Here is an 18,173-nt window from a genome sequence, read left to right as displayed (position 1 = left end):
GGAATCATACAGCGAATAATTTGGGCATCTGAGATGAACAGTAGTTGAATCAACCGATAACTGAGATTCTGTCAGAAAAAGTACATGGGGTTTGGCAGACTGCAAGTGGAAATGGACATCGTTGAGATTAGAATTGAGACCACGTATATTTGTGAAATGAATTAGGAAATCCTTGGGAGGTTTAGATCTTTTCGCAGATAAGCTTGTTCTATTAGTTTGACAATTCATGGTGTATTCAATAGTAAGAAAAAGTGGGTGGGACATGCTGTATGAAGTAATGAAATTTTTGGATATGGCGTACATGTGGGAAGAATATACCCAGATCCTTGACATAACGTGGCCTCGACAATGCTCCCCGCATACACACTACTCGGACTCCCTCCAGTCACTATCTGGCAGAGTAGAGGTAGCAAGATTATACACTAGCTGATCCGGAAGCCTCCTAGAGAGTTACCAATAGGTTCGGTCCGGTGTACTAACTAGCGGCCGGCCTGCGAAAACCGTTTTAGAGCTGTACCCTCGAAATGTAAGGAATATTGGATCTCGCCACAACGTTCATCATAACCTCAAGAGTCATCAATCATACTGCATGATGGAAGAGATAGGGAAGGGTTGACCGGAACTTAGCTCTAGAGACTAAACATGGGTTCCACCACTTCAAGCCTCCAATAAGCAAAGTGGTGGTATTTCACCGGTTGATGAGAGTCATCTACCACCTAGTACTGCCTGGTAACATAGAGGGGCGGCATTCCTCCATGTGGTGTGGGCGCCACACCTCGACCCCTGCTTACGTTGGTTCACACCTGGGTGGTCACCCACCATGTGCTTGTGCATGGAGGTTATACCCAGGATTACTAACAGTCCCACCATCGTGAAGGTGCAAGCAGAGGATTTGGTTGTCACAGACCGTCCGGACTTCGCCGAAATTGGGTCCACTTGACTTGAGTGTCACCCGAATATCAGTTCCATCAGCGTTTTAGACTCCCATGTAGCAAGTACAGCTTGTCTGGCATATCTGAGAGAATGTCTGTGACAACCTCAAGGACCACTCATGGCTGCTGATTTAAATCCTTTGTTTTCCCTTAATGCTTGTTCTACTTTTCTTGTGTTAAATCTTCTTATGTCCTCTCTGAGTCTCTTTCTAATGGCTTTGCATAACTCAGTATACTCGATTTTCTCCCTGTCAGTGTTTTTCTTGCTCTTCATTTGTCGTCTTTGGTTCATCATGGCAAGTGTTTCTTGACTAATTTTTTTTTCTTTGGATTTCTGTTTCCCTATAGGTTTCTTGGGCTTTATCACTTTCAGAAAGTTGTAATATTCCTCGTCGATATCTTGGTCCTGAGCAGTCTGCAGAAGCTCAAACTTGTTCTTAAGTTCCAGTACATACTGCTTTTTCTCCTCCTCTGTTATTTCAAAGACCTTTGTATTATTTACTCGAGTCAGTTTTTTCCTTTCCTTTCCTACATCTATATCAAGTGTACATCTTACCATTCTGTGATCACTTCCAACATTTACCTTATTCAGGACGGTAACATCATTCACAATATATCTTCTGTTAGTGAGGATGAAGTCGATTTCATTAGTTGTTAATCCATTTGGACTCTTCCATGTCCACTTTCTGTTCACCCTTTTCTTGAAAAAAGTGTTCATTACTGACATTCCTTGAGATTCTGCAAATTCCACAAGTCTTTCACCTCTTTTATTTCTTTCACCAATTCCAAAATTTCCTATAGTTCCTCTTTCTGCGCTGTTTTGCCTTTTTCCAACCTTAGCATTTAAGTCCCCCATAATAATAGTGTTGTGGGTTTTCTGCTCATCTAGAAGACTCAATTTCAGTGTACATTTCTTCAACCTCTTCATCATCATGGCTCGATGTTGGTGCATAAATCATTATAATCTTTAGCTTGTACCTCTTAGAAATCTTGAGTATTAGTCTTGACACCCTTGGTGATGTACTTTTGAATTCCAAAATGTTGTTTTTAAAATCTTTATGGACCAGAAACCCAACTCCACCTTCACTCCTTTCACTGTTTCCATTGGTGTACAGCAGATTTCCACTTGATAAACTTATAAGTGATTCATTTCTTCTTCTTGTTTCAGCCAAACCGACGATATTCCAATTCACATTTTCTAATTCCTTTTCCAGCACTAATATCCTGTCTTCACCGATGAGTGATCGTACGTTATAACAGGCCAAGTTCAATTTCCGTGCATGGCAGCCTGGTCGTACCCAGAGATTCTTAGCACCCTCTGCTTCCACTCTGATCCTCTCGCTGCCGTAAGAGGGAGAGTGAAAGCTGCTGGGGACTGAGGGCCATTTGTATTGTTGTGCTCTCATTGCTGGAGGGTTTGGTCTTTTCCTCTTCACGCTGACCAGGCGTCTTGAAGAGAACCACTCTACACGTTCGTTGCCACCTAAGTGACGTAACAGGGCTTACCATCGAGAAGGTGTGCATGAGTGGATTTTAGGGAGGCAGGCCAACCGGACTTCTCCTAAATCTTCTGTAATAGAGAGATATTGGATCCATCAGTGTTTTAGGCTAAGTGTCTGATAACACACAGGATACCTGTTCCCCTCTAAGCCCCTTATATGCAATGTAATAATCTTATATCTAGAAAATAAAGGACAGACTTTTTTAATAAATAGTCTTTTTTACCTTTGTAAAAAAATTAGTGACTTTCTGAAGTGGGTAAACAAAATGTTCTCGCAGGTTACAGGTTGGGGAACACTGGTATAGAGTATTATAGATTCTAAATTGGGTTTTTTTTGTTTTTTTTTTATTTAATTAAACCCTTCAGATTTTTAGCAAAACTCATTTGGGAATTTTAAATAACATGTTTATTGTCTTTAGATGCTTTTCTTATGAAATGTATAAAATATGTTATTTTTATGGTATAGATGGCCATTTTGTATGCAAGCTGTTCGATCTCTTTACTCCCTTCAGTGTGGGTTTAGTGTATCTTATGTACCGTGCCTTTAAGAAAATTTGTATACACAAGCCCTGTACTAGTAGACCAGCTAATTCTGAAAGGTATTGTTTTTTTTTTTTTTATTGTTAATTAATAGTTTAATACTTCTGTAGGTTTTTGATTATTTTCTTCCCTGCCATGGATGTTTTTAAAGGCAATGTATTTATTATTCCTCTTTAAGACAGTGTTTTCTATTCTATTGTCCATTGTACAATGTTTGTAATTGAGAATACAGTATATCTTTATTAATTATGCATTGTATTTTGAAATTTCTGTCATTCCCAAACCAACAATATGGAATTTTATATGCATTTTAATACAGATTATTCGAAATACATCTACATTGAAATTCTAGGTCTGAATTGGGTACAGCAACTTCTGAATAGCTTGTGTAATTCAAAAGGACTGCCAAAACTTTACAGGCAAACATTGTTATAATGAAAATTTAGTATCATTATACAGTATATGACAGCTTTAAATTTGTTATTTCTGTTAGTTCCCTAAGAACTGCAAGCAGAATCACAGAGAATTCATGTAACTGTAACTTGCATTATGGGCACACATGTAATCCAATTTGTTTACACTGCAAAGAAGGGGAGAGGGAAATATGCTTGTCGCTAATGACACAAAATGCACAATTTCCCAACACAGGTACTATGCATCTTAAAGTGTCCAAATTTACACATTCGATTGAAGAGAATGAGAATGATAATAAATGCAATTCAGTGGGAAAAAAACTTTACCATTGGAGGATTTAAGAAAAAATTAACAATTCTTCAAGAATTCAGAATTTAAAATTTCTTACATATAATTAACAACCATTCTGAATTTCATTTTTGCTGTCAAAATAGTTAGTTTTTCTATCCCAATTTGTACAAGCTGTACATTAAAACAAGTGCTGTGTTGTTTATTGTATGAAATTGCATATACTTCTAAAGGGAGAGTATCCATATTTTGAGATATTATTTGCTGTTTAACACTTGTAATCTGCGTAAAAAAAGAGACACTTCTCTCTTCTAGCACTGCTGCTGTTCCAAAATGTGGATTCCCCCCCCCCCCCTCCCTTTCTCTCTTTCACTTTGTATCATAGCATTCAACTACCCTTGTTAATTACAACTACATACACTAGTCATAGAGTGATTGTGCAAACCATTGGCTAATTGGACATTGCTTTAGAGAATCTGAGCAGGTAGGTGTGGGTAGGTAGAGCTTTGAAAATATGTTTGATTACAGTGTAAAATTTTGGCTTGGTTGTGTGGAATTAAATATATAAAAAATATATTTTGAGTGCATAAATTAAGTTTCTATTTACAAAAGGGATTACCCATGAAATTGCTTCAAAAGTTTTTCTCTTGTTTTCAATACTGCTTTGCTAAGCCAAGTTAAAAGAAGGATATAAAGACCTCCATGTTTGAATTAAACTGTTCTGACATCCTGAAAATTGATGCATGCATGTTTTTAATGCATTAATTGTTTTAGTATATAATTGGGTGTAATGTTTTCTTTTCATATAGCTTCCATGGTTAACCTTTTCAGTAAATAGCAACTTATTTATGCACACAAAGAGAGAAAAATAAATAAATAAACAGACTTAATTCCACAACCAACATAAAGTTTTGCAACTGTAATCAGATATTTTTTAATACTAATCAGACATTCAGCATTTTTCTGTCTACTACCCTCAGATGTTCTAAAGTCACTTCAGCTGATCACTAGCCTACATAGCAAGAACACTGCACACTTAATGAAGCTTACTGAAAGTGATAATACAACAAAGAGAGAGAAATGTTGGTTTTTTTTTTAAAATGTATTACAAGTATTTAACAGCAGATAATATCCAAAATATAAATCCCCCCCCCCAATAAATCCCAACAAAGAGAGAGAAATGTTGGTTTTTTTTTTAAAATGTATTACAAGTATTTAACAGCAGATAATATCCAAAATATAAATTCCCCCCCCCCCATCTCTCTCTATCTCTCTCTCTCTCTCTCTCGGTGTTATTTACAATTATACATAATTTTAAAAAAGAGCACTTATTTTTGCACATAGCTTGTATGCGTCGAACTGTATAATGGCAGCAAAAATGAAACTTAACAATCTTGTTATTGTGAGAAATTTATTGAATTTCTTTTTCACAACACAACTATTATCTTCCTCATATTGACCAAATTAACCCATTAACTGTATATTTCACAAATATCTATTATAAATGAGAATTAGGAAAGCTCTCTAACAGTGACTAAATATTTCTCTTGATTAATTAAAGCAACATGTTCCGAACTTGTATGTATATGTCAAACTTGTTAAATGGAAGCAGGCATATTATGGTCCTTTTAACTTTGAATTAACAAGGTTTTACTGTATATAAAAGATAGTAGCTAATGGTTACCTGATTGAATGCACTTATTACACCATTCTAAAAGTTTCTGAAAAGTGTCAGCAAAGACATCCAAAGCAATTATGTTCAGTTCAGCAGGTGTATTTTTCTTTGTCTTTAACATCGTGAAATCTCTTTCCTTTGTGGGAAGTTTTCACCTTGGGAATGAGGAAGAAGTCTGTTGCTGCTAGATCAGAAGAGTATGGTGGATGTGTACAATGGCCTAGTTCATCAGAAATGTCTTCACAACAAGTGTGGCATAGATGGTGACATTGCCATGCAACAAGAACCAGCTTGCCTCTCTCAAAATTGTGGCCTCACCTGAGAAATGTGCTTCAATAGTCGTCGAAGCACCTGTACATAGATGCAGCATTGACTCTCCCCCCCCTCGGGCACATATTTGTTGTGAATCACCCTGTTTATCAAAAAACATGATTAGCATAGTCTGAACTTCTGTAAACAAAACTTTTTTGGCTGATTGGAATGATTTTGAAGGTCTACTGCATGCTCTGATGCTTCATCTCTGGGTCATACTGAAACACTCATCACACATCCAGTTAGAATACAGTTAAGGAAATTAGGATTGTTTTGACGTCTGGATGAAGTCTTTGCATGATGACACTCTTTATTGCTTATGCTCATCTGTGAGGTTGTGGCAAAACTTTTGTACAGATCTTCCTTCCTAAATCTTCATGCAGAATTTAGCATTAGCATTAGCAAACCCTCCCATTTAACCTATCCATTCACTCCAAAAGTTTGTCTAGTTCAGCCTTAAATTTATTTAAACTATCAAATTCAACAACAACAGATGGAAGTTTGTTCCAGCAATCAACTATCTGCTGGCTAAAGGCAAACTTCCACAATTTATTCTGCAACTGTCTTTCCTCAGTTTGAATCTATGCCCCCTCAGGTTCTTAATCTCAGCAAGCGGAAGTATCCCATCAGCATTGAGCCTGCTCAAACCATTCAAGGCCTTGTACACCTCAATCAGATCACCTTGCAGGTGCCTAGTCTCCAGATGCTGCAACTTGCAGAATTTAAGCCTCTTTTGGTAAGAGCTCCCCTCATTCATTTTACTGATTCCTCTCACAGCCTTAAACATCTCAATCAAATCTCCTCTAAGGTGTCTAGTTTCCAAACTCTGCAACCCACATATTCGAATTCTTTCTTCATAAGGACGCCCTTTTGCCGATCTCACCAGGCGAGTTACCCGTCTTTGCACCCTTTCAAGAAGCTCGATGTCTTTCTTTAGGTGCGCTCCATACTTGAACACAGTATTCCAAGTGTGGTCTAACAAAAGCCTTATATAATGGGATTATCACGTCCCTATCTCTATTTGCAAAAGTTCGATAGATCATCGATAGGACACCATGGGCCTTCCTTGCAACCTGTTTACAATGCTCAGAGAATTTCATGTCTGACCGTATCGTAACACCCAAGTACCTTTCCTCCAGTGCTGGGTTTAGTTGAACTCCACCAATGAATAAGTTATTTTGGGATTACTGTTTCCCAGGTGTAATACCTTACACTTTGTTGGATTAAAGCATAGCTGCCATTTTTCTGACCATTCCGGAAGTCTATCTAGGTCTCTCTGAAGAAGCTCAGCTTGACAGTGATTATTAACTACTCTACCAATTTTAACATCATCTGCAAATTTAGACATCACTCCCTTTATCCCTTCATTGATGTTGTTTATGAAAATTAAAAACAACAGTGGTCCTAATACTGATCCTTGGGGAACCCCACTGCTTACATCAACCCAATCTGGGGAATAGCCATTTATCACAACCCTCTGCCTCCTGCCCCGAAGCCATCCTGCTTCAGGGCAGGAGGCAGAGGGTTGAGGGTTTCCCAGTGCCTCCTGCTTCAGGGCAGGAGGCACTGGGAAAATCTAAGGATTTTCCCAGTGATTCCAACCTGTTCCAGCTTATAAAGCAATCTAAAGCATCTAAAATAGTTTAAGATGACACTATAATTTTCTTCTTTATTCTGGCACTATATGGTGATCAAAGCGTATTCTCTGATCTGAGAAAAATAAATCATGAGTGACTTACAGATTTGGGGAAACAGAATTAACACTTTTACTGCCATCTACACAATTGTCCTCTAGTATTAGTAAGGCCAAACCAGGCAAGGAAGGGTACCTTTTTTTTTTTGTATGTCGCTCAGGGAAAAAATTAATAATAATATAAAATAAAATAAAAAACAGAATAGCCAAAATCTCTATCACGTTGGGAGGCAACTTATTCCAGTCTTCTGTTATTCCTTGAGATTTGATTTTGTATTTGTGCCTCCTGGCTCTCTTCTTATCTATGAGGGAGAACAGACCTACCTCATTCATTTTACTCAATCCCTTCAGTTCTTTATAAACCTCAGTCATATATCCTCTTATATGTCTAGTTGTTAAACTTTGAAGTACCCACTTCTAAGCTGTGCATCAATTTGCACTCATCACTAATCAACTCTTCCAAATGCATTCTAACCATCACCGTGTACAGAGAGATAATGGTTCTTTCTCCCTGCTATCTGTGGTCTTGTAAATCGTGGACAAGACACAGTGTGTTTTCCTAGTTGCCTGTTTATAGGCTTCTAGATGCAGAGACCAGTAGAGACTCTTCTTTTTTTTGGAGGGGGAAGCTATTTCTTCTCACTATGGCAGAGTTAGTTGGTTTCAGGAGGAAGATGCTGGATGAAAATCTCTGAATTTTTCTCCAGCAATTCAGTTCTCAAAGCTGGAACAAAAAGTGGCTTTTTTTTTTTTTTTTTTTTTGTGTCTAGTGCATCAAGCAGTAATGAATGTGTTAAAGTTAATTCAGGATGAGAAAGATTTTTAGATTGTGATATAAGCAAACATGAAGTTTTCCTTGCAGCATAAGCAGGTGAGCAGGAAAGCTCAGGAATACTATCAATTTCTATATAACCTTTTGTAGCAGTGAGAAGGATATTATTTTTCCTAGTTATAAAATGATGACAAGACCACATTTCATTTGGAATATTGTTTTCAGGTCTGGAAGCCTCACTAAAAAAGAGCAGAACTTCTAGAGAGAATATTAAGGACAACTAGATTTGTTTGGAGTGACAAGAGTTTTCCTTATGAGGGTCATGTCAGATGTGGACTGCAGAGCCTGGAGACTAGACACCTCATGGGTGGTCTGATTGAAGTGTTTAAGGTCCCTAGTGGAATAAGCAGGATGAATGAGAGAACTATATTCGTGTTTTCAAGGGGACACAAATATCAAATTTTCGGAATCAACAGGAGATCAAATTTTCGAAGTTCACATTCTAGTAGTGCGTTGATGATTGGAATAAGTTGCCTCCCACGGTGGTTCAAGTAGAGAGTAAAAACATTAGATAGTTACTTTTTAGCAACGAGAAAATTGTGATTTGTGATCAGTTCAGAATTTTTTTTTTTTTTTTATTTACATAGGATAAATTGGTGCATTATTTGGCCTGATTAATACTAATACTATATTGGCTAATAAGAACAAACAACTTTAGGACAGCAGTGTTGTTATCCAAAGAAAATTATTTTCAAAATACTTCACATCTGACCAGAAGCACAAAGAATACGATAAAGAAAAATGCAAAAGTGGGATGTCTTTTACTTTAAGCAGAAATCTTTTATCTAGGATTCCAGTAAAATTTGCTCTTTTAGATGAGATGTGATGTCAAAAGCTCTATGTTACGTTCAGAGAGACCTAAATCCCTTACTAATTTGCACTGATTGAGAAAATGTTGAGATTGACTTTAGTATGCTTTGATGAAATTGCAATTAATGTCCTATTCATTAGATAAGTTTTCCACCTCTGAAATCTCTTCTAGGGAAGATGAGCTGGGCATTTGGTAAGTCTTTAATTTGAGCACTGGGGAAGTATAAAATGGTATACTCAAATATACATTTCTTTGATTTTTAACCTCTTACTCATTGTAATGACTCCTACACAAGAGTAACAGTTGTCGTGGTGCTTAATATTATAATGGTTAATGGAGTGAGGAGACTTTTTCTGCATCTGTCCTCCCTCTCAAAAAATAAAACAAAATAAATTTTAAGATAAAATAAATACAAGGGCCATTCAATTAAGAAGATCATAATTTTTTTTTCATAACATGCCTTTATTAGTCATCCATATTTTGATGGTCCTTTTCAAAGTAGCCCCCATTTCATGAAATGCACTTACTCCAGGGTTTCTGCCAGTCTTCAAAAACATGGTGGAAGCCATTTTTTGACATGCACTTGAGAATCACCTCCGATGTCTTTACAATTTCTTCTGACAACTGGAAACGTTTTCCTTGCAGCACCTTCTTTAACTTTGGAAATAAAAAAAAATTGCATTAATTCTAGCTAAGTACTCATCGACAGTATGAGCAATGTGAGGTCTTGCATTCGTTATGATGCAGCATCTACCCACCTGCATTCAGTTATGGTTGTTTGCAATAAATGTAATCCCACAAAGTGTGCAGTACAGTTCTATAGTAAGGTCCCATAACAGTTGTATGACATGGCACAACATGCTGGTAAACCATTCCTTGAACGTCAAAAAAAAGAGATGACTATAACCTTTCCTGCAGAAGCCACAACTTTTGCTTGTTTCGGTGTTGGGGATGATGTAGACTTCCAAAAAAATAAAGCTTGTTGCTTACTATATGGTTCAAAATGACGAAGCCATATCTCTTTCACCATTATCACCTTGTGCAGAACCTCATTATCATCATTAGCCATCCCTTACAAACGTGTCACATGCAAATGGCCATGGAGAATACCATGCGTGATTCCTGTTCATATTCCCAACGTCTCTGCCAGTTGCCTTAACTGTTATACAGTGATCTCTCATGATCACAGAAGTAGTGTTTATGATTTCTGTGGTGACAGCATGGTTTGAGCTCCAGGACTGCTGATTTTTGTGATTGAATCATGTCCATCTTTAAAAAATTCTATACCACCTGTATAGAATGTTTAAAAATGTGCTATATAGAATCATAGATTCGCCATAAGCCTCTTTTAATGTTTCATATGCTTAAGCTGATGTTTTCTTGAAATAGAAACAAAATGTGACACCAGCATATTGTTCCTTGCATGTCACATCCATTGGTGCATAGGCAAAACTGAACAGACATGAACTTGACCAACCCCCAAGGTCACACCATGCACGTGGGTCAACTGTGCAGTTGCTATGTGATGCAACTTGGTTTCATCTTAAATTCTGCAGCTCAGCTAGAAATAGCCAAGCAGTATGGTTGTTCATGAAAAATTATGAACATTTATTATTGAACAGCCCTTGTAAATAAAAATGCAAAATCCCCAATCACTCTTACTAACCCATCACCAAAACGTGACTGGCGCCTCCGTAGCCAGGTGGGCAGGAGCAGCAGTGCGTAGCACACGCTTCTTGATTAGACCAGGGTTCGAGCCCGTGACTACCAAATACGAAGAGTACGGAAAGGTCAGGGAATGACCACCTCATATCCCCGGAGCAATATGGCCTTAGTTGCTAATGCTCCTAAAAATCAAATAACATAACATAACATAAAACAACTGTGAAACTACACTATGAACTTTATCAAAAGGTAAATTTTTTGTCAGATCTACAGCACACTGTCTGAGATAAACATCAGGTAATGTGGTATATTATATCTTTGACAAGTTGTATCTACTTGTGCTGAGCTGGGTTTCTTGAATGGAAAGGTGGAATGCAATATACTTCCATCAAAAATACTATGGATGGGATTTCCAATCAATGAAAGATATTTATTAATAAAAATACCAAATTCTGGTGAGTGGAAAGTCACTATCTATTTTGAAACTTGCGTTACTTATTAGTAAGTAATGCTAGCAAGCGTTATGGATTTATTGAATGATTGTTTTCTACAGCAGCATGTTCAAGAGGTAACCAGATGGAGTTATACTCTTGATCTGATGATCAGCACTGATTATTCATGCATTAAGAATCGGCAGATAATGGAACCATTAGATGGCAGTGATCAAAATGTACTGCTGTAGGATTTACTCAAAGATGTAACTATTATCGAGGGTAAAGGAAAAGACTTTTTCTTTTGTAAAGGTGACTACAATGGTCTCAGACAGTGGGACCAACTGATAATGTTACTAAAAATTCTAAATGGGAAGTATTCAAGGAATTCTACTTGGAAGCTACTAGGCTTTTCATACCAGCTAAGAAATACTGTTCAAGATTTATAGTAAATGGGTGTCAGATGAACTAATGAGGTTCGTGGCAGAGAATAAAAATGCATGGGTTGCATATAAATTATGAGGTGACACAGAAGCCTGTAGCAGATATAAGCTAGTCTGTAATCAAGTCACAAAGGAGGTTAGGCAAGCGAAGGCTGATTACGAGAAATTCTTGGCTAAGGATGCAAAGAAAAATAACAAAGACTTTGTTACTTATGTAAACTCTAGAAGGAAAGGGATAAGGGGATGAATCAGATTGGTCCACTTGATATTGATGGTCCGACTGTTGACGATCCTGCTCACATAGCTGACAAACTGAATGAGTATTTTGCATCTACATTCACACATGAGTTATTCAAGGAGGGGAATTCCAGAGGATTATCAAACTCTAACAGGGAGCTAAATGATTTTGTAATAATGGAGAGCAAAGTGGAGGAGAAATTGTTGAAGTTAAACATAAAAGAAGGCACCTGGGGGATGAAATCTATTCAGTTATATTGAAGGAGGCAGCAAGGGAAGTAAGCAAACCCTTAGCCATAATTATGAGAGCATCCTTAGATTCAGGGAAGGTCCCCACGGACTGGAGATGTGCAAATGTATCCCCAATTCACAAAGGGGGATCGAAGGGTGACACGAGTAATTACAGACCAGTTAGTTTAACTTCTGTTCTGGGTAAAATAATGAAGTCACTGGATAAAGAAGTGATGCAGGATCACCTAGACAAGACTGCAGTAATAGTTCAGACACAGCATGGGTTTGTTAAGGGGACGTCTTGTCTGACCAGTTTGATTCAATATTATGATGTGGTCACAAAGGAACTGGATGCAAAAAATAATTTTGATATCATATACAGGTCAACTGTCATAATCCGGCAGATTTGGGACCTGTGGGGTGCAAGATTAATGAGTTTGCTGGATCACCGGTGGTTATTTTAGCACATAACAGTTTACCCAACAGCTAACCACCTCATCCTACCTTTAACACGTGGACTGCCAAGCTAGTTTAAGAAAAAAATTCCCCAGGGGCCAAACAATATTTAGCAAATAATTTGATTAGTAATTCTAAAATAAATATTGTAATGTCAGTGTTGTTGTTTTTTTTTCACTTAAAATATATAAAAAAAAAAAAAGTAATTTTTTATGTCGCATATATGTGGCTGACATGGCCCAGTAGGTTACTTTATTTCTTGAGAAGCCGTGTCGGCCACATACGTGTGACGCTATTACGGCATACATATGAAGGTCGTTTTTCATTAGTTCATTGCACGTGCGCCGAGTGCTGTAATAAAACTAATTGCGATAAAATAAACTCTCAAACGTCGCAATAAGTTTGTCAATATTGTTAGAAATTTTGTGAAAACAAGTTTTTTAGGGTGCTGTATATCCATCATATTGTGTTGTGTTTTTCCCCAAGTTTGTACAAGTGAGTTGAAAAAAAAAAAAAAAAAAAAAATCTAAAGAGGAATGGCTAAAATAAAATTACTAAAATAAGAGGAACTGAGAGAAATTGCTGGAATTTAAATTAAGCAGAGTTAAACTTCTCAGAGACACACTGCTGTCGAGTTTTTTCATTAGTTCAACTTTATCTGTTGTGGACAATGTACGGTGTTTGCGCTTTACGGTGTTTGGAATTTAAATTAAGCAGAGTTAAACTTCTCAGAGACACACTGCTGTCGAGTTTTTTCATTAGTTCAACTTTATCTGTTGTGGACAATGTACGGTGTTTGCGCTTTACACCACGAGAGGCACTTCTTTTATGCATTGGAAAATCATGGCTGGGGCTAAATGTGAGCAGGTTATAATAATAAATGGAGAAAAACAAGTGGGAATGGCTTGCCAGTGTTTACAAGTTCGCATTAACATAGATTCAAGTTGAGGAAAGACAGTTGCAGAATAGTTTTGCGGAAGTTTGCCTTCAGTCACCAGGTAGTTGATTGCCGGAATAGATTTCCATCTGTTGTTGTGGAAGTTGATAGCTTAAATAAATTTAAGGCTGAACTAGCCAAACATTTGGAACGAATGGATGGGTGAAATGGGAAGGTTTTTTTTTTTTTTTTTTTTTTTTTGGCTGATGCTGTATAAGCTTGCTTTCTTACATCATATGCCTCAACTTAGATAGACTCTTAGATAATATCGAAATAAATTCTCTATAATAAACCTCTTGGCAATAATTTCTCTTCAGCCTTCCTTTACCATCATTTTAATAAAGCATTTATATTATTAAATATAAAAAGCTGATTGATAAACATACTGGTATTTACAGTATAATAGCTGGTTGATAGTCTTTTTACATTCAAGCCTGTATATAATGTACATCAAAGAACAATAGTTCAAAAGTGCAGGATATGTCTGAACGTCAAAGGTTGACTTCTTACACACTCCGTATTATTTTCAACTTTAACTTGCTACTACCACAGAAGAAAAAAAAAAAAAAAAAACGACTAAAGTCACAGCTTTGGTAATTTTCATCTCACTTTCCTTCTTGTGTTAACATTAGCAAAGAATTCTTACCATTCGGTTTTTGGGATAAGAAGCATTACTGAATAAATTTTAAAATTAACTGTTAAACTTAACTGGTTTGGAGAGATTCACAAAATAAACTTAGCCTGACTCTGGTTTGAGTTTATAGAAATAACAAAGTTTGCACGTTGTATCCGTGAACATGACGGTCGTTGCGAATGCATGATAGCATTCATTTACATCCTGTTGCAGCAGCATACTGTTATTAGTGTCATTAACAACCTGCCGACCTTTGTATCAACTGCAAACTTGGACATTAAGCCTGATATACCATCATCAATATCATTGATGAATACAGAAAACAACAATGGACCCAACACTGAATCCTGGGGAACTTCACTAATAACATTAGCCCACGAAGAGCAGTGTGCATTGATTACCACTTTCTCTCTTCTCCCACTCAACCATCCCTTTATCCATAGCAGCAATTTGCCTCCAATGCCACACTGCTCCAATTTGTACAGCAGTCTTCCATGTGCAACAGTTATCAAAAGCCTTTCTAAGATCCAAATATATGATATCAAAATTATTCTTTGCATCCAGTTCCTTTGTGACTACATCATAGTATCCAATCAAATTGGTCAGACAAGACTTCCCCTTAACAAACCCGTGCTGTGTCCGAACTATAACTGAAGTCTTGTCTAGATGATCCTGCAATGCTTCTTTAACCAGTGCTTCCATTAATTTCCCTGGAACAGAAGTTAAACTAACAGGTCTGTAATTACCTGTCTACCTTTGATCCTCCTTCACATCACATTTGCACAACTCCAATCCATGGTACTGGAAATGTGCAAAGTACTGCATTTGGAAGGAGTAATCTCAGAGTAACGTATCAACTGTGCAGTACTACACTGACAGTGGTAGAGAGTGAAAAGGACCTGGGGTAATTGTGCAGGCAGATATGAAGTTTTCTGAGCAGTGCAGATCGTATGCAAGATTAGCTCATTGTGTATTGTTAATGATATACAGAAATTTTTCTAGCAGGGATAAGGAGGTGATTATCCCCATGTATAAGCGATGGTCAGGCCACACCTTGAGTACTGTATACAGGTCTGGAGGCCTCATTTTAAGAAGGATGTAGAGCTGTTGGAACGAGTACAGAGAAGGGCAATAAGATTAGTGAACAGAACAAAGGGTTGCTCTTAAGAAGAAAGGCTTAAGTTTTGCAAATTACAGTGTCTGGAGACTAGGCATCTGCGAGGTGATCTGATTGAGGTGTATAAAGTCTTGAATGGTTTGAGCATGCTTGATGCTGATGGGATTCTTCCTCTTGCTCAAAATAATCGCCTAAGAGGGCATAAATTCAAATTGAGGAAAGACAGTTGTAGCTTAGATGTGCAGAAGTTTGCCTTTAGCCAGCGGGTGGTCGATTGCTGGAACAAACTTCCATCTGTTGTTGTTGGAGTTGATAGCTTAAACAGATTCAAGGCAGAACTAGATAAACATTTGGAGTGAGTAGATGGGTGAAATGAGAAGGGTGTGTGTGTGTGTTTTTTTTTTTTTTTTTTGGCTAATGCTATATAAGCTTGCTTTCTTGCAACATGTGCCCATGCTGATGCTATATACTCCTACAGGCCAATAGGGACTGACACCAGACAGCGGGATCCATTGCAAACCAGCTGCACAGGACGCAGGATATCGCGGTTTACTGTGGCCAGGCTGCTCCACAAAGGTGGAGTGTTTGCTCGACGGACAGTATGCTGTGTCCCTCTAACACCTGCTCATCTGAGACACTGTTTACAGTGTTGCATCGAACACAAGGGCTGGACAGCAGTGCAATGGGGTAAGGTACCCTTTACCGATGAGAGTAGATTCAGTCTCAGTAGCGATTCTGGACGTCAGCTAATCTGGCGAGAGGTTAGCACACAATATCACCTCGCAAGCATCACTGAAAGGGATTGATATGGTTGTCGAGGTGTTCTCGTCTGGGGAGGCGTTATCGTGGATGGACGTACACAACTCCAGATACTGGAAGGTGGTACTGTAACAGGTGCACGCTACTGTATTGAGATAATCCTTCCCCGTGTGCATCTGTTTCGAGGTGCCATTGGCCCCAAGTTCATGTTTATGGATGATAACACCTCATCCATCACACTGCAGCCGTTGATACGCTTTTGGAAAGTGAGGACATTGTTTGTATGGATTGGCCTGCTCGTTCTACCGATCTAAATCCCCCCGAACACATATGGGACGCTCTGGGGAAATGCCTAACGCATGTCCACACCCACCAGAAAATATTCACCAGCTGAAGATGGCGCTGACAGAAGATGTTTGTTCCACACCCACCAGAAAATATTCACCAGCTGAAGATGGCGCTGACAGAAGATGTTTGTTTTGTTATTTGGTTTTTAGGAGCATTAGCAACTAAGGCCATATTGCTCCGGGGATATGCAGTGGTCATTCCCTGACCTTTCCGCATCCTCCGTATTTGGTGGTCACAGGCTCGAACTCTGGTCTAATCAAGAAGCGTGTGTTATGCACTGCTGCTCCTGCCCACCTGGCTGACAGAGGAATGGAAGATGTTACTGCAAGAACTTATCAACAGCATTGTTCTAAGTATAGACAGGTGGTGCAAAGCCTGCATCGACATTAGGGGTGGCCATATCTCCTCCTGAGGACAACCTCTTCCCATTGTCCCATCTTTGGCAGTGATGCATCTGTAATGGCAGCCAATGCTATGTTGCCATTTTTGAATAAAGTCCTCCTGTACCGGTTTGTTTCCGTTGTTTTGTCGGTGTTGTTTCCTTCATCATTTCTGTACCTCACAAGGTTACTTTGGTATGCTTTTCCCATATCCAGGCCATTCCTATGAGAAGCTACAGGTGAAAACCTGACTGGTCCTTAAGTTTTGCACACCAGTGTAGTACCGCTGTCACTTATTCTCTTAGTCGGCACCATGATAACGGAACTTCAAAATGAAATTTTCTGCAAAGAACTTCACAGGGTAAAGGCAAAAACTCACTGTTATCACCCCGCATGAGCTCACATTTTATTAAAGCACATTTCTGGAGGTCACTACCAGATAAAAACAATTTGCAGTTTTCGTTTATTGTTATGTTATCGCAAACCCAATGTTATTGCGTTTGCGATAATACCGATAGTTGGAATTATGTGGGTTTTTACGTTATTATGGGGTGAAATGTGTGTCCCCTTAACTAAAATCTTCAGTCATATAAAAGCAACCAAGTCAAATTTAAGAATATTCTCTTCTTTCCTATTTTTTTGCTTGTTACTCCGTATCTCACTTGTGCAATTTGTGTGTGCTGTGATCGTTGTTACTGATTGCTTATTATTTTTTTTGTTTGTTTGTTTTAAATTTTACAATCGTAAAAAAAAAAAAAAAAATTAAGTAAAAAAAAAATTTACATCCGAAGTTGTGTATGTTTGGGGACTTACTGTATCGAAAAATGTTCAGCAACCTACGTAAAAAATATGGCGATAGATAAAAAAACGAAAAAGCTTACTACACACTACTCGCGTGACCAATACAATTCTTCCCTTAATTTTTTACGATGTCCATTTTAAATATAATAGCTTCCCTTTAGTTTTTACGATGTTGCGTATGGTGTGGTCACCAACATTATAATGGTTCATTATAGATTTAATGGGTGCACCCTTTTCAAACTTAAGTTTTTGTTTAACTGAAAGCGCAACTCTTTCGCATTTACCTATTATTTTCCCGATTTCTAAATAAAAAAAAAATATATATTTACTATAAAAAATTTTTCGACATCTCTGACCTAAATAAAATGAAATTTGTCTTTTTGCGATGCAACGGAACACAACAATCGACGCAACGCACTAAAACAAACTAAACATTTCTTCTTTTTTTTTGAGTGGTGGAGGTTGCAAAATAATGGGCACACTAATATTCCAATGACGACTTATAACCTGCTTATTTACGACTTGCAAAACATCTGTTTATACCTATTTTGTTATTAGAGTACTTGAATTTTATGATTTCTGGGGTTTTTTTTAAATTTTTTTTTTATTTTTTATTTGGAGTCTTGAACTGTTCCAGTTAATCCGATCCCGTTAAATCAAGAGTCTGCTGTGCTAGAAATTGAGTGATTACATGCTGATGGATGAACATGCAGACAGATGGACATGATACAAACAA

General features: G+C 37.8%; 1 protein-coding gene across 1 annotated transcript in view; it reads left to right on the top strand.

Moving 5' to 3' along the window:
- Positions 1-18,173, top strand: part of Cmtr1 (Cap methyltransferase 1) — a 379,789-nt gene that overhangs the window by 248,977 nt on the left and 112,639 nt on the right. The window contains exon 13 of the mRNA XM_090376649.1: positions 2,900-3,032. Within this exon, the coding sequence (XP_090232775.1) occupies positions 2,900-3,032 (133 nt within the window). The remainder of the gene's footprint in view (positions 1-2,899; positions 3,033-18,173) is intronic.

Source organism: Mastigoproctus giganteus, chromosome 6, assembly GCF_048544385.1.
Source record: "Mastigoproctus giganteus isolate SK-2022 chromosome 6, ASM4854438v1, whole genome shotgun sequence".
Taxonomy (NCBI): Eukaryota; Metazoa; Arthropoda; class Arachnida; order Uropygi; family Thelyphonidae; genus Mastigoproctus; species Mastigoproctus giganteus.
This window is presented reverse-complemented; position numbering and strand designations above follow the sequence as displayed.